Source organism: Gilbertella persicaria (genome assembly GCF_025201335.1).
Source record: "Gilbertella persicaria strain CBS 190.32 chromosome Unknown B0P05scaffold_31, whole genome shotgun sequence".
NCBI classification, from domain to species: domain Eukaryota; kingdom Fungi; phylum Mucoromycota; class Mucoromycetes; order Mucorales; family Choanephoraceae; genus Gilbertella; species Gilbertella persicaria.
In genome coordinates, this window is record NW_026251992.1 from 159499 (window position 1) to 184594 (window position 25096).

Here is a 25096-nt window from a genome sequence, read left to right on the forward strand (position 1 = left end):
TCACTGTTCTTTAACATGGCCTTTACTTGTTCTGATATCTGTAAAATCTTTTTCGGTAAGTTAAACACTTAAAGAGGCTTGATTTATTCATCTATATAATTAGCTATTGTTCTTCCTCCTCTTGGTGTCTTTTTGGAAAGAGGTTGTGTATGTGATTTCTGGATTAACATTGCTTTAACCTGCCTTGGTTATATTCCTGGTATCAGTAAGTTGCTTATAGTGTAAATGATAAAGATACTTAACATCATACCGTAGTCCACGCTCTTTATATTATTCTGAAATATTAGTCCACAGCATACTCATATACACCATTTGTACTATATTTATCATATATAATGTAATAAAGAATTTATTCAAGACAGTCGGGTTGTTCTTTTACAATCATATTATACATGGGTTGAAACTGAGCATAACCTGCTTTTTCATCACCCAAAATATGATACGTTTGTGTAGCTACTAAATCATCAATCAACTTGAGATCTTTATATCCATTAGGGTGAGCAGCTTCAGCCATCAATTGAGAGTGACATGATTTTTCCATTGCAATAAATGCCCAAATAGCTTCATCTACTGTCTTACCAGTAGTTAATAAGCCATGATTTTGCATGATCAAGGCCTTGTTGGTAGGACCTAATGCTTTAACTAAGCGTTGTCCTTCTTCTTCGTTAAACACAACACCACCAAAATCTTCATATACACTATGAGCACCATAGAATGCACAAGCATCTTGAGAAATAGGCAACAATTTTCTACCTAACGTAGAGAATGTTCTACCATAGATAGAATGGCTATAATATGATGAGATACAGGTGTATGCATGTCATAGACTTACGTATGAACTGCACAGATAATATCAGGACGAGCTTGATGAACGGCAGCATGGATCACAAAAGCAGCTTTATTGACCATTTGGTTACCGCGGACAATAGAGCCTTCATGATCTACTAAAATTAAATCACTGGCTTTAATATGACCAAAGTATTGCCCAAATGCATTGACCCTAATCAAAATGAGTAAACAGTCAACATCAAGTATAGATCATTACCAGAACAAATCTGGATATTCAGGATCTCTAAAAGTCATATGACCAGCAACGCCTTCGTCCCAGCCAAACTTGGCAAGCAGGCGAAAACCAGCAGCTAATTTTTGTTTCATATGAATACGCTGCGAATGAACATCATCAAATTGAGGTAAGGAAGGAAGGAACACGGGTTGCTTTTCTGCTTCTCTTGCTTCTTCCTCTGTTTCTGAACCTGTCAAAACAATTTTTCTTTTGGATCGAAGAAAGATAGCAGCCTTGGCATGCATTTGTTTATTGATTTCATTTGTTACTTCAGAGCTATAAAATAGAATAAGTTGTTTATTTTTAAAGAGATAATTCATACATGGGAGGAGCCATTGCAATTGATGGGAAAAAAAGAAGCTGCAAGAAAATAAACTTTTATAGCCTTTTTTTTATAACACAGTGACACAGGTTGTACTACATGAGTAGAAACCCCTCTTTATGAGTTCATGTTCAAAAGGAGCAACAAAGACGTATGAAAACTCCTCTATTTCCTTCTGTTACTTATATCAATGTTCTATCTATGCATTCTAAAATAACAAGACTAGGCATATAAAAAAATAGGTTGTTCACACGAAAAAATTCCCATTTATTATTAAGCATAAATCTCACATCGATTCTTTTTTTTGAGTAACGTTTTTTGTTCCAATACATACAACATGCAAAATGAAGCCTTTAAATAGATTTGGTTAAACGGTAAAGGTGTGTTTTCTATGGTTGCGTTGCATATATGCCTTGAGTTGGAAGAAAGTCAGCAAATGATTTCAGGGACGCAGCTTGAATATACATGGTTAAAGTAAGCGAGAAGATCATTATAATAGCTGATATTTCAGCCATTCATTTGGTCAAAGCTACCACTCTTTTAATAGACTAGCTTCATAAACTCCTCATTTTTTAGGTAATCATGTTTCTTCTAGATTTATGGTGCTTTCTGGTCTGATTATACTCAATTAACGTTAGCAAAAATGACATGTTAAATTTTATCTGCAATTCAACTTCTAGTGTCATTTGACAGAGAAAAAATAAATAAATGACCAAAAGTGCATAAACAAAGCGAAATGACATATTGACTCCATAGCAAAAGTTTTAGACTCTAACTTAAGGTATCTAAAAATATAGAAAGAGTTGTATGTTTGCTATTAAAAACAAGAAGAAATTGACACAATTTAAAGCTTGGTGCAAAGTGGGGGAAATCTAAGTTTAGTACATTGGTCTGGTCACTCTTGGTAGTGTTCCGGATTCTATTATAATCCTTTGTGAAAGACTTTATCTCTTAGGTATCAACAATTGTGTCAAGTGCCAAGTAATTGAAGGTATTTTGAAATGGCGTCCCTTACTTATGGTATTGGTAGTGCCATCTGTAGTATTGAACAAGGCAAGATATAAAGAGCACTGACTCTCAGGAGCAACGAACGAAAAACTTGATATATCTTTTTTGTAACAAATTAAGGGGTAGCCCAGATGACGGCTATTTTCTTTGGGATTATATAAGACTCATGTAATCGTACTGAATGCTTCCACAAAAGTATTGTGTTAAAGATATTCCATATGACTAGTCACTTTGCTTCACATACACTAGTTTCCATTTATACGATCATTTTATTTTTTTAAAAATAAAACTTTTAATGCATAAAAAAAAAAAAAAAAAAAAAAAAACGAAATTCAAAAGAAATGATAGACTGAAAGTGTCTAAAAACGAAGAGCTATTGAAAAAGTGCAATAAAAAAGTTAGTAGGTATTAGAATGGAGTATTTAATAATGTAAAAAACACAATATGTTTGTTGGTAAAATATTAAGCTATCCTTAAAAAAACGTATTTTTCTCTAAAGCTGTAGCGTACACTTTTTAAAGTATTTTTTGTAAATCTAGCATTCTGAGTGTGTTTTATAGGTCTAGAGAAACAATTCGTACTAAGATATGTCATGTCTGCAATGTCTCTATCGATCACAAATCACAGAAAAGTGAAAATCGATTTCCTTTTTTTTATGGACGGATTTATTTTATTAAACTCATCGAATAGGGGGATGTATTTAAAAGAGAACAAGTGTAAGAAGCAGTGACTTGTCTCAAAAAGGTAGAGTTTACAAGTATTTAAAAACGGATAATTTTCGTATAGTTTTGATGGCGTCGTCGAGTATAACTTGACCATCATAAAAGTGAGCATCAAAGTGGTGGCGCCAGTACGCGTTCCAAATAGAAGAGAAGACAGCAGAGAGAACTTCAAAGCAATTGAGGCGAAGGTGTGTATCTAGTAGTTGGTAATGATCAATGTTCAAAGCTATTACATCTAGATAAAGCTGGGAAATAGAGAAGCGAGAAGAGTGCTTGAAGAACAAATTGATAGCATTTGTCCAAGTGTCTTTGTTGGCCCTGCATGTAAACAACATGTGTTCGGGAGTTTATGTTAGACCACAGAATCCACACTTATCATCTGGTAGTTGAAAGATAGTGGTAGTTATCGGTCTTCAAGAGATCTTGTTATGTAAAAGGCGATACCAGAGGTCCTTGGTACAACCTGGGATTAATATTTGAAGGAAACGCTTGAAACGAGTAGGGTTCAATGATTGAATGGAAGGAATATCTCGCAAATACATTTGACGGAGATCAGAGTTGTTGAGATCGAAAACTGAATATTCATTGAAGACAAAATATAGTAGACACGACTCGTAAAATACTGGGTGACAAGGATCAGTTGATTGAGTCATAAGGTCTTACATGAAGGGTAGAAACAGTAGTTTACCATCTTTGTAGACCTTGAAAATCCGAGACAGTAAGCCTGGGATGTTGCATTCTTTACGTGTTTTGAAGCGGAGAAATCCTGAATTAGGGTCAACCTGCAGAAAGTAAGAAGTTTTTTGTATTCGAATAGTAGCATTGTCGAGAATGTCGGAGACTGTATGATCAACTTGACACAAGTCAACAAAAGGCATTTCTAGACAGACAGGCAAGCTGAGGGCTATATTATCCCATGAGGAGGAGAGTGGACAATCATCAATTGCTTTGAGTATGGCTGAAAGCGTGAGCAACCCGGAGAGACGAGTGGGCTTACAAGCCTTTGGGAAAAGCAAGGGTACTTCGTGATATGGACAATCAAAGGCTATTTGAATGTAGGAGACGAGGAGCTGGAAGAGAAAATCAGGGATTGGGCGATCATTGCAATCGTTGTAAAGGAGAGATCTGATATATCTGTATTGCAAGACTTTCTGTTGTGAGGATATGTCCATCACAGATAGGCCTCCAGCAAGTAGTGGATGGTAAATAGTAGTCTTACACAAAGGGGGGAAATTCCTTGGCAAACGAACTTATAAATCATGGAAGAGATCTTGGTGTAAAAGTATGCCGGTAGAGCAGTGAAACAAAGAACATGCCAAAAACGAGATAGTAGGATAGAGTTGGCCAGTTTTGCTCGACCATAGACAGGGACTTGTCTAAACTTGTACCGTTCGATAACATATTGCAGCTTTTGGATGGCTTCATTGCAGAACGTATCTCGATGAATGGTAGTAAACCAGAGAGGATAACCAAGGTAACAAAGGTAAGAAGGATTGTTAGCATCAAACTATTGAGACTGTAATTGTCTAATGCGTCGATGAAACGTGTCAGATAATGAGCGAGATTGACCCGACAGTGGGAATGCAACCGATTTATGATAATTCGTTCTTGCGTTTGATGCTTTACTGTAACACTCGAGGTGCTCTTGGAAGGCTTTGAGCTCGTTCACATCATTAACAAAAACCAGAAGATCATCAGCATAAGCGAGCAGTTTGATGGGTCTAGGTGTAACCATTTGTAAAAAAGGTTTGGATGTTTGAGCAGCAATTGAATATCCTCGAATACGATCGTCATTCAAGATAGTAAGCAATAAAGGCTCCAGAACATAGTTAAACAGGACAGGCGAAATAGAGTCCCCTTGACGAAGTCCACGACGCTGTCTAACGTTGTCTGAGAGGAATCCATTCATATTGATCGCAATAATGTTTTTGAAAAATAAGTTTCGGATTGTCGTGATGAATGTTTGAGGGAAACCAAACTTATCCAGGACTGCGTAGATATAGTCTTCGTAAAGGTAGTCATATGCCTTGGCACTGTCGATGGCAACACCGATACCTTTATGAGCACATTTCTTTGCATCTTCCATTATAATCTTCACTGCAATTCCGTGATCACCGATAAATCTACCGGGCATAAAACAGGCTTGAAAATGATTTATAATGGTGTTGGAAGCCTGTATGACTCTGATGTTGAGTATCCTTGTAAACGCTTTGCAATCAGTATTGATAAGGGAGATTGGTCGCCCGTTAGCTAGGTTTACTAAATTTCCTTTCTTGAGCAGTAATGTGATGCAGGTTTGTAGCCAGGACTGAGGAAAGACGGATTCGGTAATCGCGTCATCATACACTCTAGTGACCAAATCTTGACAATTAGGATGCTCTACGATAAGCCGCAAGATGGCATAAGGTAATCCGTCTCTACCAAGGCTGCTTTGTTTGGGACATCGTTTTAATCCTTCAACAATGTCGACAAAAGGCATGGCAGAACAGATGTCATTGGAGACTGAGCTGCTTACCTTGGAAGTAACGTTGGATATGAGGGAGTTCAAAAATCGACGTTGTATTGTTTTGGCCGAATAAAGATCCTGGTAAAAGACTTGAACTGCTTCCAATTTGTCTTTGGTAGTAGTACATTCCACATTAGTAACTGGATGATTGATCGTGTTGAACTGGCGTTCACTATTACGACTTTTTGCCAAGTGCTTAGAGTAACCTACATTCCGCTCGCTTTTTTCCATCCAAACTTTTCCTGCTCTGAGGGTAGCCGTGACAAACATTTCGTTCTGCAGAACAGCAATTTCATTCTCCACTTCTGGCAAAACGGTGTTGATGAACGACTTCTGCTGCTTGTATAATCGACACAAAAAGTTACGCTTGCTTTGGAGTTCTTTTAGGCGCTTCTTGCGCCAAGACGCTCTGTTACTATAGTAATTTTGAGTGATCTTTCGCACATAACCTTTAAAGCGATCCCATTGTAGTTGAGGTGAATATGTGGTATTAGCCAAAACTTTTGTCATAAAGTGACTGATGCTAGTCTGTATCTTGTGGCAGTAGGAGTTTTTGGTTGCTAAATATGGATCTGCTCTCCATAATCCTTTGCCTGTGTTTGCATAACCAAAGCGAAGTGAAGTGGTCAAGAGTGCGTGGTCAGTTAACTTGGGAGAGAGAAACTCCAGTTCGCTGCCAGTAACATATCGACGTATATTACCACCCGCAAATATGTAATCGATGCATGACATTGACTTTCCTCGTCTAAAAGTAGGGAAATAGTTGTAAAAGTCATCATCGTCTTTTGAATTGAGACAATCACTAAAGTTGGCAGCTATGAGGGACATAAACTTCTTTGGTCGAGAGGAGTGAGATCCGGATATATGGATTGGTTCAAAGGAGAAATTGAAATCCCCAACCACTATCATACTCGACATGATGTCTAGAGAAGAGTCGAGTGAATCGATGAAATCCATAAGAAGTTGAAAGAATCGAATACGAGCGTTGTCTACATTCGAAGCCGGTGCGTAAATGTTGAAGATGTAAAATGGATGAATACCTGCTTCTCCAGTAACTGAAAATTTTGGTACAATTATGCGGTTATCATCTGAAGTTTTTACATGATCCATTTGAAGGTGTCTGTTGTTGTTGACTAGATCACATTTGGTAGTCCATATTGATTGATAGGCTTGTAATTTATAACTGAGTGGGACTGTAGAATTTTTAAAATCAGGGAGTGAGAGGTTTGTTTCTCGAAAGGCATACATGTCGAGTTTCTGCAGCTTTAAATAACGAGTCAGATTGTCGGTCAACTGTTCATTATACCGTTTGTGAAGGGTACGATAGTTGAGCGAACCTAGTCTGGTATTTAAGCTTTTGGTTTTACTATTATGATTACTCATAGTAGTAATTTGGTTAGAGAGTACGATTCAAAGAAGAAGAGGCTTTAGAAAGCACTCTTCCTCCTTTTGGCCAATGTAAAACGGGACCTTTGAGTATAGCTTTCATTTTGTTACCTAATAGGTCTATTTCCTTTTTGGCGCGGTTTGATTGGATAGCGGCCTTTCTCAACTCGCTTTTGTATTTAATTGTATCTGGAGTCTCCCTCATCGATGTTGGTTTGATCAATTCTATATCCTTCCTTTTCGATTCCTTGCATTAATTCATCTAAGATGAACTCCTCAGCTTCGTCACTGTCGGCGTTATCTGCATTTTCTTGCATATCCTCATCCATGGATTGGTTTTGTTCATCCTGCTCTAGAACTTCCCTTTCTGCCTCGGAATGAATAAGGATTAAAGTAGGTTGAGCTTCAGTCAATGCCGCTGCCTTTTCTTCGATATCGCTCATGAAATCATGAAGACAAACAGTCGTTGGTCTGGCCTGATGGCTTTCTACTGGGCTAGGTCTTTCAACCTTTCTTTTGCGGTTTCAAGGTGCAAGAGAACATTCTGCTCTCAAATTCTCCATGCTACCACATTGGTAGCAACTCTTTTTACGGCTGTCCAGGATGGGGCAATTGGCTCTGATATGATCATCAATATGGCAATAGTTGCAAATGGGCTTCATGTTGGAATACACCAAATGAAGTTTAGTCGTCATCCCAGCCGAGGATCTGAGGTGTTAATGCCTTGTAACTGACATTTTTCTTCTGATTCAAAGTAACGAATCCTTTTCCTGTAAACCAGTTGCCATCTGTAGTATGGCGGGGACCAATTTCTAAAATCTCACCGTAGCCTTGGAAGATTTCAATCAGTTGTGGCTTCAAGAGTTCCTCATCCTCGAAAGGAATGTTGGAAACGCCCACTCTAACAATAGTAGAGTCTTTCTCAAAAGCACGATCCATTTGAACACGTCGATCGTATAAGATGAACTCTTTGTTTAAAGCCTGCTCACGTTCTTTATAAGTTCGAAAATTAATTTCGATAAAGTGCTGCTTTTGACCAATGTTTCTTGTACGAAGACCGAGTCCGTTAGGATACTGATCTCGAAGGTGCTTGTTCAAGCTTTTGTCTTTGAAGTTCACACCGTTGAATTCACTAGTAGCGATGACAATTGAGTTTTTGGCCGTAGCCTCGAGAAATTGTCTACGAGACTGAAGCGATTAGCGATCAGCTGTTTGATCGTCGAGATCGAAGGCATGTCGACTTTGTGATCTTACAGTTTGTGCGTAGGATCGAAATGTGAACTGTTGGTATTTCTACCAATCAGATTCCCACTTTCAGAAAAAGTGTTGCTTAGCGGTGAAACCATGTGAAGATTTGCTAATGGTATCATAAGGGCAAAATGAAGATTTTCCCACTTTTTCAAAACTTGCGATATTTCTGCGTAAATATTCTTTTATGTATGCTTAAGCATAAGAAGCTCAAAAAAAGGGAATTAGAAGGCAGAAATGATGGTTTATTCTGATAAATACCCGCACCAGCAGCGGGATACCAATACACTTTTGGGGCTACTATGCTTATCAATTTTATTTAAAATAAGATCTTATAAAAAGCTTGGTATTTGAAAAAGTCATAAATTAAGGATCAAAAGCATATTAGGTGTGTAATGTGCCAAATGGAATCAAGACTTATTTATTAGTCATAAAGTATGTATGTTTTTAATTATATAGATAGGAATGAACACTTGAAAACGCTTTTTCTTTTTTCATGCTCCTATACAACTTTTTACACGGTTTTTGTGAATTCGGCACTGTCAATGTGTTTTCTATTAACCAAAAAAAAAAAAAAAAAATAGCGAGGGAATTTGACTATTTTTCAAACTTTTCAACACTTAAAAGTGTTCGTACAGGTACATTTTAATATGATATAATTGAAAGAGTAATTTCAAGTCTATAAAGAGAAAATGCAAATCTTACTCTATTCATATTTGTGCAACTATCATAAAGGATCATTATTCCGTACTTCTGTTCATTTGAGGTGACATTGCTTGTTGTCAATTGACTGCTTCCTCATGATGAATAGTTTCTATGTAAGGAAAAAGATCATGCATGGTAAGGATTCGAAGAGGACGATGTCCTGGCAAATTATTGTCTGCAAGCATGGCCGGCGAAAAATCTTCATAAGACAACTTGGCTATCACATGTAAGCTTTAACTTCTCTTTTCATGAATGACTTACTTCTTTCTAACAAGACAGCATTCCATCCTGCTTTTGTTGCACCTATGATTTGAAAGAGAGAGAGTTACTATCTACATACCAAGTTGTTTCTTTACCAAAGTAATCCCTGCCATTGTTTTAAGTTGTTGGTTATAAAAAAAATTTAAACTTACTTTTCGATATCGTCTCCTACATGCAATGCATGTTTAGGTTGAATGTCACCTGCCATTTTAAGTGCTTTGTCGTATATCATTTTGCTTGGTTTTTCATGACCCACAAGGGCACTGGCAAGCACAAAATCAAAATATTTTGTTAAATTTAGGTTCTGAACCACTTCCACTATTGTTCATATGAGATATGAAACACTTGATTTTCTCAAACTTGCCTACACGCTCATCCGAGTTACTAATCACTCCCATTTGAAATCCATGACTTTTCAATTGTTCCAAAGTGTCAATGACATCAGGGAACACGGAATAAGCTTCGGCAGTTGTAAATCTGGTATATAATGCATGATATAATTGATCAAATGTTGGATCCAAGACTAAACTATTAAGTACAACGCAAATACTTATTTTTTAATTTACCTTTGGATTGAATACCCGCATTGATAAAAGTAGAATAGACCAGCTAATATCATAAGAACAAAGAATAGAAAATAGTATCTTACTTGTTTCCACCAGCCATGTGCTGTCATGCCTTTATTTAGGCCATAGAAAGGTGCTTTTGCGAGTTGCTGTTTATAGGCTTGTCCAAAATGTTGATTTATTTGTTCCCTTGTTACTCGGATACCAAACTTAGAAGCTTCTTCTACCTAATTTTCAGCATAAGAGAGGACATTCAAAATGCAAGAGTGTTTACATATTGAGCAGAAAGACTTCCTTTTGGTTTAAATAACGTATTATAAGCATCAAATGTAATCAAACGGATTCTTGACATAATAAGAGAGAAAGATAAAAAAGATAAAAATAAACAAGATAGCCCAAATTTAATGCATAAGGCGAGTGCAGTCACATCCACTTAGATTGGCATATAAATTTATTTTAAATAAGCTCTTTCAATTGTTTTTCAACTTCTTCCCAGTCTTGTGTGGGAACATGTGTAATTTCTCTCTTAAAGTGTGATTCAATCTCGGACATTTGCTCCCAAGTTTCTTTGCTGTCGACCAGAATAATACTGACACCAGTACGGCCAAAACGACCAGTACGACCAATTCTATGAAGATAAGCTTCAAAATCAACTTGGCCGCGTTGATCTAAAGGAAGATCATAGTTGATAACAAGAGAGACTTGAGAAATATCAATACCACGGGCAAGTACGTTTGTTGTGATTAAAACCTTGAATTCACCTCGACGGAAATCGTCCATTACCTTATCACGTTCTTCAGGCAACATTTTACCGTGAAGAGAGACAACAGAGTGGCCTTGGCTCTTCATGCGTCTGGCAATTTCATCAGCAGAATCACGTCGCTTACAGAAAATAATACTTTGACTAACAGTAAGCATGTCATAAATATTGCAGAGTGTTTCGTATTTGTGTTCTTCACTATCACAGTCCATATAGAGTTGCTTGATAGCATCCACACTCAAATCTTCTCGCTTTAATGAGATCTCATTTGCTTCGGGTGCGAAACGAGCAGCAAATCGACGAACATGCTCAGGGAAAGTAGCAGAGAACAAGACAATTTGTGGGTTGCTCTTGATTTGAGTCTTGATACGAATACTCTGGTCACCTAAACCATCCTGATCCAACATGTTATCTGCTTCGTCCAACACAAAAATCTTGATGGCATTCACAGGCAATAATCGACGCTTGATCACATCACCTACAGAACCAGGCGTGCCTACAATGACTTGTGCTTGAACGCTTTCGTTTCTTCTAAGTGAATCTTTGACAACCAACTTTGTTGTAATATTAGTGAATTTACTCATGGCTTCAACGACATCCATAATTTGACGAGCAAGTTCACGAGAAGGTGCGAGACAAATAGCCTAAGGCTTGATCAATATAAAATTTAACTAAATAAATGGTCTTACTTGTGGCACATTCATGCCTTGGTTTACTCGGGTAAGCATAGTAAGCACAAAGGCAGCTGTTTTACCAGTACCACTCTGAGATTGACCAATCATGTTCTTGGGACTAGTCAAGCGATGAATATCATTGTCAATCTAGCTGTACTTACGGGTTACCAATAAGTAAAGGCAAAGCGCGTTCTTGAATCTTACTAGGCTTAGAAAATTTCATGGCGTATAAACCTTTTAAAAGCTCAGGACTCAAACCTAATTGCTCAAATGATTTAACAGAATAAAGAGGTGAATTAGGATCAGCTTGTTGATCAGCAAGTTTGACTTGGACAACATGTGTACTGTTGATCAAGTTGTTTTGTTCTATTCGATAAAGTAAGTAACAAAAACGCGTTTGACCGAGTATCTTCTTACCTGAGTCATGAGGCCCGGATGCATCTGCTTTTTTCTCTAGCATCAGATCAGTTGTTAGATGGTCATGTAAACACATTTCTATTTTACCTGGTGCTGAAGCAACTGGTACAGGTCCTGAATTAGCAGTGGCTAAAGAGAAGACAGGTAAATACAGACATTGAGATGATTTCACTTACGTTTGTCTGTAGCGAGATCACCCAACTTGAGAGTAATGTTATCAACAGGATCTAGGCAAATATATGAGATCTAACTTGTCTTGGGAATGATCGACTTACCAGACATACTAATATGAGCTTCCTAGTTCAAGAATTGAAGAAAGAGAAAAAAATTAGCCCGGTGACACCAGTTCGTTTCTTTTTCAAGCCGCGCCTTGCTGACGCAACTGGTAGCAACTTCTTTATGCTTTTAGTCTCAACTTGGTCTCCTTTCTATTAAGGAGCTATAGGTGAATCAAGCAGATATCACTAGCTATAAATGCTTCCTTGATTTATAAAGAGAGAGGCGCGCGCGCGCGCGCATACTGTCTATTTACATTGCATCATTTTTCTTTTTTTTTAAAAAAAAGTTCTCCTATGTATAAAGGAAGTCTTTGCATAGCATTGAATAACATAAATGAATAGACATAAAAAGGGCTCTCTCTCTCTCTCTCTCTTTGTTTATTTATTTATTTGTTGATGATAATTGATTAAATAATGCTACATTGATCCTTTTCATCGGCAAAGATGTGATATTCATCATGCTATATATATATAAGAGAGACATGTATATCACTTTTACCTGCCCCTTCCAAAAAAAAAAGGAAAGGGGGAAGGATGAAGTTTTGCCATTTTAAAATAAAACAAATAAAAAGTTGTTTACTATTATCTTTTCTTTCTTGTTTAACAATGATTGACTATTCTTTTGATTTTGTTACCAACATTACTTATTTGTGTATTGATGAAATCAGAAAAAGAGGTGAGAATAATTTAGAAAAAAAAATTCATGCTAATCATGACAAGGACTTGATGAGCCCAAAATTTTTTGTAAATCAAGTAAGTTCAGTAGTTTTTGTCGCCGTGACATTGATCAATTTTAGTGCCTAATAAGGGCTTGTTTATCAAGGTCTTTGATAGACAAGAATGTACAAAAGAGGACCTCTTGGACGTACATATTCACTCAGTTGCTTCACTTATGCTGGAAACCCTTTGGAGTGGACATGACCGTATCATTTCAAAAAAAACCTGGCGAAAAATAAATTATTCAAGCAAGTGAATGGACCATGGGATGGCCTTATACTAATATGTCTATAGCATGCACACTATCGAGTCTTTCTAATACAATCAGCAGTAAAAGTGAACAGTTTTTAATTGACATATTAGAATTTTTGATTGAATTACTTGACCACAAACAACAAAACAAACTAAATGCTTACAAGCTAGGTGATGCTTTGGGGAAAGTAGTCTTGGGTCCTGCCGACTGTAGTCCCATCATGGCGGAAAAAGCGGGTCATTTCTTAACTCGAATGATAATAGAACATGCCAAAATTAAACATCGTCAGAAGAAAGCTACACAGGCTAAACTTATACATCGTATTGATTCTGGATACCAAGACGCGCCCTCGTATTCATGCCATAGCTTTTACAGCGAATATCGACCTATCTGCAAGTCGCAAGGCACATTGGCCAGAGCAAAACACTATAATAGAGTAGCCTCCCGAAAGAAAAAGGCGAGTCTAGATTGGACGGATCATATATTGGGCGTTCAGTCCATGTTGGATAATGACTATGATTTGATTCCTGAACCTCCAGAAAAACCATGGATATCTATCTTTACTAGTGCTGATATGCTATCTAAAAAGAATATACATGCTTCTCCAATACTTTACCGTATCTTGCGTGAAGCTTGTAAGCCCTTGCTTCCAAAGCGCTCTGATCCTTTTAGTATGTCGTACCTGTTTAGCTCCAAAGCATTTTGGGTAGAGGCCCAACTCGCTCAAGCCTTCAATGAGTTTTATGCCATCAGAATCTATACAGAAAACATGATCAAACTGTACGAATCACAAGATAAGTCCAATCCATTAAAAAAGCTGAACAATTCACTTTCACATCTCAAGCTGAATATCCGCAAATATGCATCCAAGCATGATTTCTTTGATAGTGAAGAAACACTTGTCGGGCTGTCAGAACCACCACGACAAAAATCAGCACAAGTCAAGAACGCTATGAAGAAAATGGTTCGTATGAGTCATTCTCAACATGGAGGAAAAGGTGATAGAATTAGCCATATTCTTGTCTGAACTGTCATTTATTGACGTGCCGGCTATGTTTTAATCCAAATGTATCTTCTTCTTTTTTTTTTCATGCGCAATTTATCTTGTTCATATCTTTAAAAACCATAATAATTATCATAATAAAGGATTACCTCAAGTTTGTTTGCTCTATTTTTCATGAGGTGAAAATAAATTAGTAATTATGTTAGGTATTTATATACTTGTTCAACGTTAAATTAGTGTACAGTAACAAGAGAACGGTATTTCGACTGGCGATGTTTGGGGTTTTTAAACCATATATGTATGCATTCTTTGTCACTAAAAAAAGAACTGCGCGACCTCTCTTTATTTTACTAATATCAGGAAATAGGAACAGGTTCTCCCGGGTATATTACATTAAACAGTGTAACCTGCCATTGCAATCGTACATTTCTTGTTGATCGAGAGGCTTCGTTATTGGTTATGTGTACTACATTAGTCAATTGATTGATTTTATATTTTTCTTTAGGATAACATATGTGAAGTTTAAATTTTTTTCTTTTTGGGCGTTTGTTTTTCTCTTTTTATTTGGGCATACTTTAGTTCTAAAAAAAGAGAAAGAGAAAGAGAAAGAGAGAGAGAGAGAGAGCGCGCGCGAGGGAGAGAGAAAAGTTGAAGTAATTTCATGTTCAAAACAAAGCTCAATTTTTGAAACATGATTATAACTAGAATTGCAAAAACAGCTCAAAAAGTTTTACTTAAAGTTTAGAGTTTCTTTCTTTCTCTTTCTCTCTCTTTCCTTTTCGGCATACTACAATCACACGATAAAACTCATTTAGAAAGTAAACCACTTGCTTTAGATGGTTTTTCTCTCTAAATATTTTTTGTTTTGTTTTGTAAAGATTACATAATATAAATTGGTGGTTTATTATTTTTTTTTAAAAAAAAAGGTATATGGAGCGAGTACTTTTTTCTCTTTAATATCATAATAGGCCTAAAAACGAGCATAGAAAGGGAATTAAAAGATAATAGCATAAATAGCAAGACAAGTTGAAAAACGATAGAATGTACATGGTTTTTTTTTTTTTACAATCGAAATTCTAGATACGTTTTTGGATTAAAATGACACTTTTTCTTTTACTTCTTACCTTTACACATTGTGGGCAATTTCTGATAACTGTTTTTTATTTTGAACAACTGGATTACTGTTATCGTTTTCAGAAGAAGCGAGATGATAATCATTTGCCGACTGCTCCTGCTGATGATGATAGTGTTGCTGCTGCTTTTGTTGTTTTCGCCTTTGTTTCTGTTGTTGATGACTTTCGTACTCAAGCAAAGGCTGCAGAATACGACGACGAGCATTGATAAACCAATTGCTTATTTGATTGACCATCAGTCCAGTCTCATCAGCTAGTTCTTGCTTTTCTCGTTCAGTTGGGTATGGATGTTTTTTATGCATAATAAGCCACTGCTTTAGGTATTCGGTCACTTCTTTAGGTAGGTTCTCTCGTCGTCTTCTTCTACTAATATAGGGTCTGTAGGTATGGTAATATTGAGGCTCGGTGATAAACGTCGTTGTGATTTGATCTTCTGTCACTTTGCTAACAGGGGTTTCTTCTTTTGGGGATATTGGATGATTGTTTGTATGGATATCAAACGTATACATCTGACGCTCTATGTCGTTAATTTGGTCATTCATAGGAGATGTTTGCTGAAGTGATTCTGTGGTGGATGATGATAATGATTCCTTGCGTGTCACTGGTTCTGTTAAAGAAATATCTAGCAAAGCTTTATTCAAGAAATTGATTTAGTTTATCACGATGCCCAAAATATTTTTTTCTTGTACCTGATGAAACATTCATTCGTCTTTCATTTTCCCATACTTGTGCATTATATTCCAGCATGTCTCTTGTTCTTAGGCGATGTTCTTCAATAAGAGATTGAACTTTAATTTGGTTATCATCTCTAAACGATAATGACGAAACGCCACTATCATTATCATTGAACAAAACGATAGGTGAGAAGGTTTTCTTACTCAAGTCGTTAGTATGTTTTTAAAAAAAAAAAAAAAAAAAAAAAAAAAAAAAAAAAAAAAAAGTTCTTTTTTCTCTGGACTACCTTACTTTTTGTTGTGGAAAACAATGATTCATCTATAATCAAACAAGACGCACAAATAAATAAACAGAAAAAGAAGAAATGTTTTCTTTTTCTTTGTTAGCGATATCAATTAAAAACAAAATATAGTCGAAAAAAAAAATGAAATAGAAACAGAAATAGAATTGCAAAAAGGAAATAGAGAAAGAAAGAAGGAAAGAGAGCAATCAATGAACACAAAGTCTTTTATATATGGGGACAAATAAAAAAATAAAAATTAAATAGTCCATATTACCAGTTGAGCCCCGGACCTTTTTTTTTTTTCAAGCATTTTGTCCTTTTTCATTGTACTTTTTTCATGTACGCATTGTTGATCAGTACTAGCCAATGTATATAAACTATTCTTGTAATAGTATAAAGCACGTTTTCTTGTTTGAATACAGATTCTATGCTCAATAGACTCTATAAAGAAATTTAGCAGGAGCACTCTACAAAATCATTATTACGGAATAGATCAAGCTGATCATGGGTTGAGACAGGTTCTTGAATACACAAAGGGATTATTTTCAGGATTCATGATTACTCATTTCTTTGTATTCTAAACCTTGATCTCATTATGTTGTATGAGAAGGTGAATAACAACATTTCTAGTACTACATAAAGCTTTAAATTAATAAGGAAAAGATTTGAAAGTCTTCTATTCTTCCAACATGTGTTGAATGAACAACCTTTTTGTTAAAGAAAAAACTATCAGTATTTTTACATACGTATCTGATTAATGTTGTTGTGCACAGACCAAGGGAACTTTCTTTTTTCTATTAAGAGTAGAACATAAAGGAATCAACTTTAATTTATGGTTTTTTTTTGTTTAATCTTTTCCATTTCATTATTCGATTGTTGTATTATTTTTTTCCGTAAAATTCTAAGTAGATAAAGAATTTAAGTGTAACCTATAGTCCCTTAGCTCGTACATGGCAATCTTGCTTTATAGGTCATATGAGCCGATTAAGAAAAAACATATACTTTCTTCATTAACTTTACATCAAAATGTGTAATTTACATCATTATCGACGTAATAATTGATTGTGGGAAATAGTCTGGAATGCCCTCTTCTTCTTTTGTAAATAGTGAAGAGACACATGTCATTAAGCTGAGTTTGACATATTGAATGTCTAGTTTTTTTTTTCTGTTATCTGATTATCCTGTAGTTGCATAAATTAATTGAATTCAAGAAATAAGCATTCAAACCCTCTTTATTGTTTTTTTCAGAATAAAAGAACTTTTTACAAAATAAGATAAATAGAATCAGACGTCTCTAGTAAAAAAAAAATTGGGTGATACAGCATTCCTCTTTTCTGGAAAAAAAAAGAACTTGTCAGTATCGCTAGTTACCAAACGCACTATTCTGTCACCTTGTATTTATCAGGTAATTTCATTCATCCTGAGTATAGCATATTTAAACTTTTTTTGGAATAAAAAAATTGACAGGAAATGCAACTATCTATTGAAGACCCTATCATAAGCCTGTATTTGACTTCAAGGTTTTGCAAGAACCTGAACATTATTTTCTTAAAAAGGTTAAGTCTAACATATGTTTTGCTTTATAGTACATCTAATTGCTTCCTCATTCAACACAATAAAAGGTGTTCGTTGTCTTAACTTGGATTAAAAAGTAACGTGTTGGCGATACGTCATTTATAAGGGACAGTTTGAACTTTAATGCTGTACTTTACTTATATAGGCTATCTTGATAAGCCATAGCTTTTCTGAAAATAATGTCAGAAAAAAGAGTCTTTTATATCTCTATGCCTAGATAAAAGAATAAAGTATAATAGTAATTTATTTAGTTTGATTCATAATAGACATTCCCATTAAAGTGCATCTCTTGCAAATCAGGTGTTTTGGTTTTCTCTAAAAAGGGAAACTATGAATGAGCGAGAATGTCGAGCCAATAAAAAATTTGATTTTCGTCGAAAATCGTGATTGTCAAAGAATTAAGCAATATGATTCGCTTTAGAAGACCGAGAAAACGATTTCAACTTCGATCGGCGTACTTGCAAATTTAACTGTCAAAATATTTTGGAATAAGCTTCTGCTAAACAACTCGTGCAACAAAATAAATAAACAAATAAGAAAAGCTTCTATTGACCGCCTTTTAAGAACAGATAAGAAAAAGAACTTTCTTCCTACATGCCATTTTATAAAACATCGTCTGATAAGTTGAATGTCGCACACGTTCGAGTCCTGTTTTATATCTGTCACCGCGGTATATGGTTTGCTCTTGCATATTGGAGTAGGACAAAAAAAGACATCTTTCTATGAGAAAAAAAGAAGAAAAATGAAAGTGAGATGTCGACAAGATCGTTTTGATATTTTGTAATACAATTGCTAGGCTTCTTTTGACTGTAGTGTCCCTAAATATGGGGTTGTCCTTATTAACTGACATGTTACAAGATTACGCCGCAGGTAATATAGCGCAGTTTTTATTAATTCAGATGATTCTCGGTCATCACCGCGAGTTTCGAGTAGAACCAGAATATTTGTCTCTATTTTTTGATGGTGAGAAAAAAAAAGATAAATAGTCTTGATATAATAAAGTCACCGTCTGACTATGTTTCTTTTTTAACAATAGTGAACAAAGAAATGTAACCACCAGCTACTTGATTTGATCTATACGCATGTTCTTTGAAAATCGAATTCCTCTAAGAGTAAGCCAATGGAGAATATCGCACAATGATGTTTATGCTTAGTAAGCACATGAAAAGATCAATGCTCCAAATTAGTAGCGATAGCTACTTTTTACAGGCATATCCTACTTTTCTAGATTGAAACGCTACTTATTTTGATTAATACAAATACAATGAAAAGCTGAATCAGATTTATGAAAAAGCGCTTGATTCTTATGCATACATGTATTCTACCTTGAAATACATATCAAAAGTGCCGAGATGAAATAAAATACAAGTCCAAAACGTATCAAATTAATGCACTTGTCTATTACATTTTATTATGCTCCTATCATACAGAGGAGCAATCTGTGTCCATTCGATACCTCTCAACAAGATGCTTTTTATGGTTTTGTTTAATTGAATATACTTTGTCGTTAAAATCAAGATTTGGATCAAGTTCTGCATATTCGATAGACTACTTTGCAATACGCATGACATTGTGAGAAATTTGTAAAATGCTTTTTGTGGTGCGTAAAACGTACCACAAGAACGATGATGGTTAAATTAAGGGTGTTTGATAGGACGCCTTCTTGTGTTTTGTGGCAAGAGACGGTATCAGAAGGATTAGGAGATTCGATGAAAGGCTCTCTTGTTTACACACATGATGTCGTACAAGTTATTTCATAGGAGTGACAGAGATCAATAGGATCATCAAAACTAGTTTTCATAATGTCTCTGCTTGCTTTTATTTGTGCTTAGTATATGCAGAAAAGAAGTCCTTACGATCTACTTGATCTATAAAGTCTATTGCAATAAAAAATCTCACTTATTATATACTTTAGAATGTTGCAATTTTTTTTTTCAGCTGATCTTGTTTGTAGTAGCATTTCACTCTATCTTTATTGAGTATAGTGAGACAATGTGACATGGTTATTAAAGTTTTTGCGTACTTGGCTATCTACGTTTGAGTCTAGTGCTCCTAATTGATTAGCTCTTTTACCTTTTCAATGCACAAACTTTCTCTCAAGCTATTTGGTATTTCCTGTTCTCATAGGGTTAGAATCAAGGTGTTTGCTCTTTTAAAAATTTTAGGCATTTAACTTTTTTTGAAAAATATAATTTTCTTGTATCAGCGTTTACATGATTTGTATAAAGAGATTAATCGCTTATATTACACTGAAAAGAGAATATGAACAATAAAAATTTTAACGAAGTGAATACAGATTCATTAAAAGAGAGGATCAGAGATCAAAATGTGCATTGCTTGCAATAAAGCGTACATTGAAGGTATTTACTAGGATACTTGCTAGAGAAAGCATGAATTAAGGAATGTCATTGCAGCTAGGAAAGAAAAGCCATCTGGATCGAGGATATCTTTTTGTACAGCTTCTTGTATGTCTTTAAGTCATTATTCTTACGATTTTTTTATGCAAAATAGTGACTAAAGATTAAAGCAGGAACTCGTTAGTGGAAGTTATTCTAATGTTTATTTAATTTCATCACCAATAAGTGCTGCAATGAAGTGTTATTCTTTTTTTAGACCCAAGTCCATGAAACAAAATCAAAACCAGGGTTCTCTCAACTCCAAGACAAGGTATAGCTTGATCTATTGTCTGCATTTAATGAAATGGAATTTTTTTTAAGTGACAAGTGAAGATTAGTCCGATCGGCCCAAAATGGGCCGAAGTTCAAAATTGCAATTGCACGTTAGACACTCTTCCTTCTAACTGTTTTTTTATTGCGTATCATTTGACGAGCCTTCTGTGTTCTGTATAACTTATGGATGAAATGGATTGCTTTTGCTTCAGAAGAGTTTCTTTAAGTCAATCGATTCTTGAAAAAATCCATTCAGCCCATTTGGGCCGACTATTCAATTTGCGCTATAAAAAGTAGGAGTAATTCAATAAAAGACACGACAAAGGCATTTTGTTACCTACAAAAAATTATTTACCCATTTTTTTTTGCATTCCTAAACAGCCTCCAAATGCTTGAAATAGCTGTCATTGCAGATCAAACAACAAGTTTAGATGTAGCTGGTGCAAAATATCAAAAATAATCTCAATGACCAAACGTAATGATTTTTGGGGTCTTTGAGCATCTGTTTATGATGCGCGCAATAAGAAAAATGATAACCTGCCTAATAAAAAAAGGCAGTTTTACTCTCTAACTGGACCGATGTGATCTCTTATTGGTAATAAATAACCAATAAAAACCTGCTGTAGACTAATGTCCCTAACAAAAAAATAAAAGTCACTTTCCAAGAAATTAATGGCACTAAGCCGAAAATGATTGTCTCTTTATGTCTAAATAAAATTGACCTAAAAATGATATGTATTTTCTGATTTCACTAAAAGTCGCTTGTGATTAAATGCAAAATGCTCATATTCTAAAGCAGATTTTGAAAAAGGAAAGATGTGCTGAGGATTCATTAATATATATTTTGATATTAATAGACACCTATCTATCACATTCTCATAACAAATTTTCTAGCATGTTCTTGCTCACTTTAGACTAATCATTTTGAGCGAAAGAAACGGTGACGGCGACGATAGTAAGGAAACGGTGACAGTGACATATACGGCGACGTATAAACTTTTTGGTCATTTCCCTCCTCTTCTCATTGTAGTATGTCCACTCAAAATTGTAAATAAACAAATTAATGTCTTCGATTGTATAAAAAACTTGACTAAGAAGCTCATTCAATTAGTGAAAGATAAAGAAGATCTCATCCTGCCTTTGAAGTGGAAGCCTGGTGAAGATCGCATGAGTAAATTGTTACTGAGTGATCCAAAAATCATAAATCTGGTTGTTCATTCTTTAGTTGGTAATGTATTTTATTACTTGTATAAAGATATGGTATGTATTTAACACAAATTGTCTATAGATGCAAGTATTCCTGCCAATAGCTATATTCCAGCCCAAACTGAATGGACTGATACCCAAGGTGTATATACCTTGTATGCTTCGCGAGAAAAGAATGATGACAGACTTGCTCCAGTACTTGTTGCTGTTCACGAGGAAGTTACCCATGTTACAATGTTGGACACTATTGAGTACTGTACGATGGTTTATGGAAAATTTAGGCTTTTGCCTACAGTTTTAATTATCTCTATCAATGGCTTGTCTAGTTTGATGGATGATAACGAATTCAGTGTTGTTGACGACTTATTTTTAGTGCAATGTAAGTCCAACTTTTGGGCGCGGAAATGTTTTTTGTTTTTTCCTGATTCAGTCAACAAAAGTGTGACTAATACGCCTAGACCTTCACTTACGCCATTGTGTCAGTTTATATGTAATCCAAACAAAACACTTATCTTTCACCACAATTTAGAAACTGAAACTATAAGTTTGACATGTGAAGTTGTAACAAATAGAGAAAGTTTAAATAAAAACTTTTATTTCGATAATAAAGACATTAATAAAAACATTATTCTTGTTGTTTCTTTCGTCGTTGGATATGATGGTAAGAGGATTTTAGACTGTCAGATGATTTATATGACTGAAAAAAACCTTCTGCTTTGCCTTTGTTAAATATAAGTTTCCAGTTTTTGTTTTTTCCTGGCTTGCTCAAACTTTCAATAAATAGAGCATCTTCAGTAGTATATATCTTTGTTGTAACACTATTCTCTTCCCTTGTATTATCCTCTTCCAAATTTTTTTTTGTATTTGTTCAATCGCAAGTATTCCTTTTTCTGCATAACTCTTTGTTTTTTTGTTGATGCTGTCTACTCGATTATCGTTCTCTTCAATCATTTAATTGGTGAAAAGCGCTTGATTTCTTAATCCTTTGATAGGTTTCTCTTGACAGAATCTCTTTTGCGGTAGAAGACAATAACTGTGGTGATCTGAGCACTTTCAATACAAAATATAATAAATAGTCTTTCATCATATAAATGAATAACCACTTATAGCACTATACATCATAAATATAAGGTAAGCATTGTATAATGACAGTAAATAACGATAACTGGGATAATATGGATATTTACAAATAAGGAAATCATAATGGTAACTTTTAGATAACCAGGAGGATTAAAGGAGAATCTACATTGTCAACTCCCAGACACAAGCTGTCAAAGTGTTAAGTAATCAATAATCAATAATCACAATTAGTCAATAAATCAGGTAGTATAAAAGACAACCTGGAAAAGATATATTTCAAAAAACAATCAATCAATTTTGTAATAAAGAAGTACTGAACAGTCTCACTGTATTTCTTTGTTTTCTTTTTATTCTATTTTATTTTCATTTCACAACCCAAACATCACAATAACATTAAGGCTGCATTTGACCTATGATGCTCTGGAATTTGATATAGTTCGTGACGAGTAAGAAAGAGCCCTAGGGCAATCATAGGATCCAATGTCCCTTGATTTAAGTGATTAGACACAGCATTAGCAGTCAGTAGTACGCATTTTTTTGGCCCAAAACTTGCAGCTTGCTTCGAGTAGAAGTCCATTTCTACTGATAGTAAATTCTCTTTGGAAGCCGGCACTTGAGAAAGATTTGGTTACAATTACAAGAATAATTGGCAGTACTTTGTAGCGTTTATAAGTATGAGATGCATATGTTATAAGCCTTAGCATAAAATCTTGGTCAATCTGATATTGAAGTTCAATTAATATTGGTGGCAGTGATTTTAATTGGCAACGCATAAACTACATCCGACCTGCTACCATCAGTCCATTCCACTATGACGAATTAGTTGTTTGACTTTACTAATATTGTTCGCAAAACAAACAAGAAAAAGTAACTTTTTTGCTAATCTTGTTCGAAATGTCAACAACTTTTATTTTATTTTTCTAAAAAGCAACTCATATCACTCAAAATCATTGATTTTCTTGTTTGTGGGGAACAAACTTGTTCGTTTTGTCAACAATAAAAGTTATGAGGCGACAAGTACTGCGACAATAATAGTAGCTTTATGAGTGAAAAAATTCTTTATTTTTTTTTTACAAGTACAATAATACTAATAACGTTTCTTATTAAAAACAAAAAAAAAAAAGGTTTGCACAATGCAATACGTTGATGCACTCCTAAGAGTTTGACATGAGACTCATCTAAAAAGAGTATATTGAGTTATGTTGAATATTTAGTAATTGTTTGGGTTTCTTTTAGCAGAAATAGCTTTTTGGTTTTTCTTGCAATTGTCTTTCTGTCTTACAAATATGAACCAAACGACTATTTACAAAATCACTCAAATGCAACAACAAGTTTCCCAACTCGAACAAAAAATCGAATCACAGACTCAAATACTCGAGGGATTGATGCATTTATTAGCACCCTCTTTTGCCCAAAGTGATAGTAATGAGATCAATTGTGAAGTTCTTGAAGCAGCTCAACAAGGTAAAAAAAAACAAGCTATTTCTTTAGAATATGTATAAACATTTGTTTTTGGAAAATGCAGCAAGAGAAGGCGCTGTTGCCAACTCTCTTAATCCAAACTTGATGGGCTTCCGAGACATTCCTAGAGTACTTAAGGAAGCAACAAAAGCATTCGGCTCTCATGGATAACATAGACACGTTACGCCACGGTTGCGTTTGCTTGTCCTGATCAACTTATTCAAGAAAGAAAGAAATATCACTGATCTTTTAATTGATGATAAAGCGAATGAGAATGACTACAGGATCCTCAGAACCATCGCAAAAAATACCCACGATGAAATGGAGTTAGAGCTGCTGAAAGCTTTAAAGAAGAATGACAAGCAGCTGTGTTGCCTTTATGGTCTGAAGTGTCTTCTGCTCTATTCGCAAAATACACATTTAAGCTTGAAAGCAATGCTGTTACTCATGGCTTTCCTCTTCAAAGATGTCAGCATTCCTGGGCAGCCGGTCTATTGCTCTTCGAAACACACAAGCACAGAAGTAATAGAGCAAGAAATAAGGCTTCTGTTGTTGAAAGAGGGAATAGTTCAAGGATCAGGTATAATAAACGCAAAACATGCATTCAATGAAATTTTAAAATGCCTAACAAGAATCGAAACTATACAATGAAAACCAAGTTAGTGTCCTCTTGTATGGTTTTTTTTTTTTTTTTTTTTTTTTTTTTTTTTTTTTTTTTTTTTTTTTTTTTTTTTTTTTTTTTGTTTCAGAAAGAGAATTAGGCTGCTTCTCAAGGTTTCCTTTAGGGCCCTGCTGCATCTTCTCGGGAGGCCTCAGATCAGTATACTGATCGAAGTTTGTAACATTGTCCAGGGGATAATTGATTTCGTCAACCTCCATCTCCATCCCCATCTCAACAACTACGTCGCCTTAATCGTTAAACATGTTGCCTTTCCCGTCTTCGTGAATAGTAGAGTCCATTTTAAACAAGGCAGGTAGCTTATATAATTTTTTTCTGTCCCATTTTTATTTCAAAAAGTGTATGTTCATAAAAAAAAAATTATATAAGGAAAGGGGGCAGATTTACCTTATGCAGATGTGCTCGAATAATGTATAAACTTTATTATAAAAATGTACATATAGATA

At 35.1% G+C, this 25096-nt stretch overlaps 11 protein-coding genes across 11 annotated transcripts; 4 read left to right on the top strand and 7 right to left on the bottom strand.

Annotated features, from left to right (window-relative positions):
- Positions 1-15: 15 nt before the first annotated feature.
- B0P05DRAFT_549803 (plasma membrane proteolipid 3) lies at positions 16-360 on the top strand (the record flags this gene model as incomplete). Its single annotated transcript, XM_051579180.1, has 3 exons — positions 16-55; positions 104-205; positions 256-360. The coding sequence occupies 3 exons, from the start codon at positions 16-18 to the stop codon at positions 285-287; spliced, it is 174 nt and encodes a 57-aa protein (XP_051432945.1). The 3' UTR covers positions 288-360.
- B0P05DRAFT_573225 (class II aldolase/adducin N-terminal) lies at positions 350-1399 on the bottom strand (the record flags this gene model as incomplete). Its single annotated transcript, XM_051581493.1, has 4 exons — positions 350-788; positions 833-1000; positions 1046-1339; positions 1386-1399. 4 exons carry the CDS (start codon positions 1397-1399, stop codon positions 350-352), a joined length of 915 nt encoding a protein of 304 aa, XP_051432946.1.
- Positions 1400-5659: 4260 nt separating this feature from the next.
- Positions 5660-6869, bottom strand: B0P05DRAFT_573226 (uncharacterized protein; the record flags this gene model as incomplete). Its single annotated transcript, XM_051581494.1, has 2 exons — positions 5660-5761; positions 5832-6869. The coding sequence occupies 2 exons, from the start codon at positions 6867-6869 to the stop codon at positions 5660-5662; spliced, it is 1140 nt and encodes a 379-aa protein (XP_051432947.1).
- Positions 6870-7186: 317 nt separating this feature from the next.
- Positions 7187-7669, bottom strand: B0P05DRAFT_589013 (uncharacterized protein; the record flags this gene model as incomplete). The annotated part of the gene is made up of 2 exons (XM_051582705.1): positions 7187-7497; positions 7549-7669. The coding sequence occupies 2 exons, from the start codon at positions 7667-7669 to the stop codon at positions 7187-7189; spliced, it is 432 nt and encodes a 143-aa protein (XP_051432948.1).
- A 22-nt stretch (positions 7670-7691) lies between these two features.
- B0P05DRAFT_573227 (uncharacterized protein) lies at positions 7692-8353 on the bottom strand (the record flags this gene model as incomplete). The annotated part of the gene is made up of 2 exons (XM_051581495.1): positions 7692-8187; positions 8262-8353. 2 exons carry the CDS (start codon positions 8351-8353, stop codon positions 7692-7694), a joined length of 588 nt encoding a protein of 195 aa, XP_051432949.1.
- Positions 8354-8818: 465 nt separating this feature from the next.
- B0P05DRAFT_549814 (HAD-like domain-containing protein) lies at positions 8819-10174 on the bottom strand. The gene is made up of 7 exons (XM_051579181.1): positions 10062-10174; positions 9871-10014; positions 9788-9830; positions 9586-9744; positions 9374-9539; positions 9222-9327; positions 8819-9177 (listed from the first exon to the last, which is right to left on the bottom strand). The coding sequence occupies exons 1-6, from the start codon at positions 10137-10139 to the stop codon at positions 9264-9266; spliced, it is 654 nt and encodes a 217-aa protein (XP_051432950.1). The 5' UTR covers positions 10140-10174; the 3' UTR covers positions 8819-9177; positions 9222-9263.
- A 69-nt stretch (positions 10175-10243) lies between these two features.
- On the bottom strand, positions 10244-11920 carry B0P05DRAFT_589016 (P-loop containing nucleoside triphosphate hydrolase protein; the record flags this gene model as incomplete). Its single annotated transcript, XM_051582706.1, has 7 exons — positions 10244-11191; positions 11237-11339; positions 11383-11587; positions 11639-11674; positions 11726-11767; positions 11815-11865; positions 11914-11920. 7 exons carry the CDS (start codon positions 11918-11920, stop codon positions 10244-10246), a joined length of 1392 nt encoding a protein of 463 aa, XP_051432951.1.
- Positions 11921-12262: 342 nt separating this feature from the next.
- B0P05DRAFT_181512 (uncharacterized protein) lies at positions 12263-14104 on the top strand. Its single transcript, XM_051573160.1, has 4 exons — positions 12263-12592; positions 12637-12669; positions 12714-12881; positions 12928-14104. Exons 1-4 carry the CDS (start codon positions 12451-12453, stop codon positions 13911-13913), a joined length of 1329 nt encoding a protein of 442 aa, XP_051432952.1. The 5' UTR covers positions 12263-12450; the 3' UTR covers positions 13914-14104.
- Positions 14105-14650: 546 nt separating this feature from the next.
- On the bottom strand, positions 14651-16264 carry B0P05DRAFT_549835 (homeobox KN domain-containing protein). The gene is made up of 3 exons (XM_051579182.1): positions 15989-16264; positions 15712-15896; positions 14651-15653 (listed from the first exon to the last, which is right to left on the bottom strand). Exons 2-3 carry the CDS (start codon positions 15767-15769, stop codon positions 15016-15018), a joined length of 696 nt encoding a protein of 231 aa, XP_051432953.1. The 5' UTR covers positions 15770-15896; positions 15989-16264; the 3' UTR covers positions 14651-15015.
- A 4668-nt stretch (positions 16265-20932) lies between these two features.
- On the top strand, positions 20933-22057 carry B0P05DRAFT_639127 (uncharacterized protein; the record flags this gene model as incomplete). Its single annotated transcript, XM_051583705.1, has 3 exons — positions 20933-21271; positions 21336-21452; positions 21513-22057. Coding segments are annotated over exons 1-3 (678 nt in total), but the record flags the coding sequence as incomplete, so codon positions are not given.
- Positions 22058-23796: 1739 nt separating this feature from the next.
- Positions 23797-24216, top strand: B0P05DRAFT_589020 (uncharacterized protein; the record flags this gene model as incomplete). The annotated part of the gene is made up of 3 exons (XM_051582707.1): positions 23797-23974; positions 24036-24100; positions 24148-24216. The coding sequence occupies 3 exons, from the start codon at positions 23797-23799 to the stop codon at positions 24214-24216; spliced, it is 312 nt and encodes a 103-aa protein (XP_051432955.1).
- Positions 24217-25096: the final 880 nt, after the last annotated feature.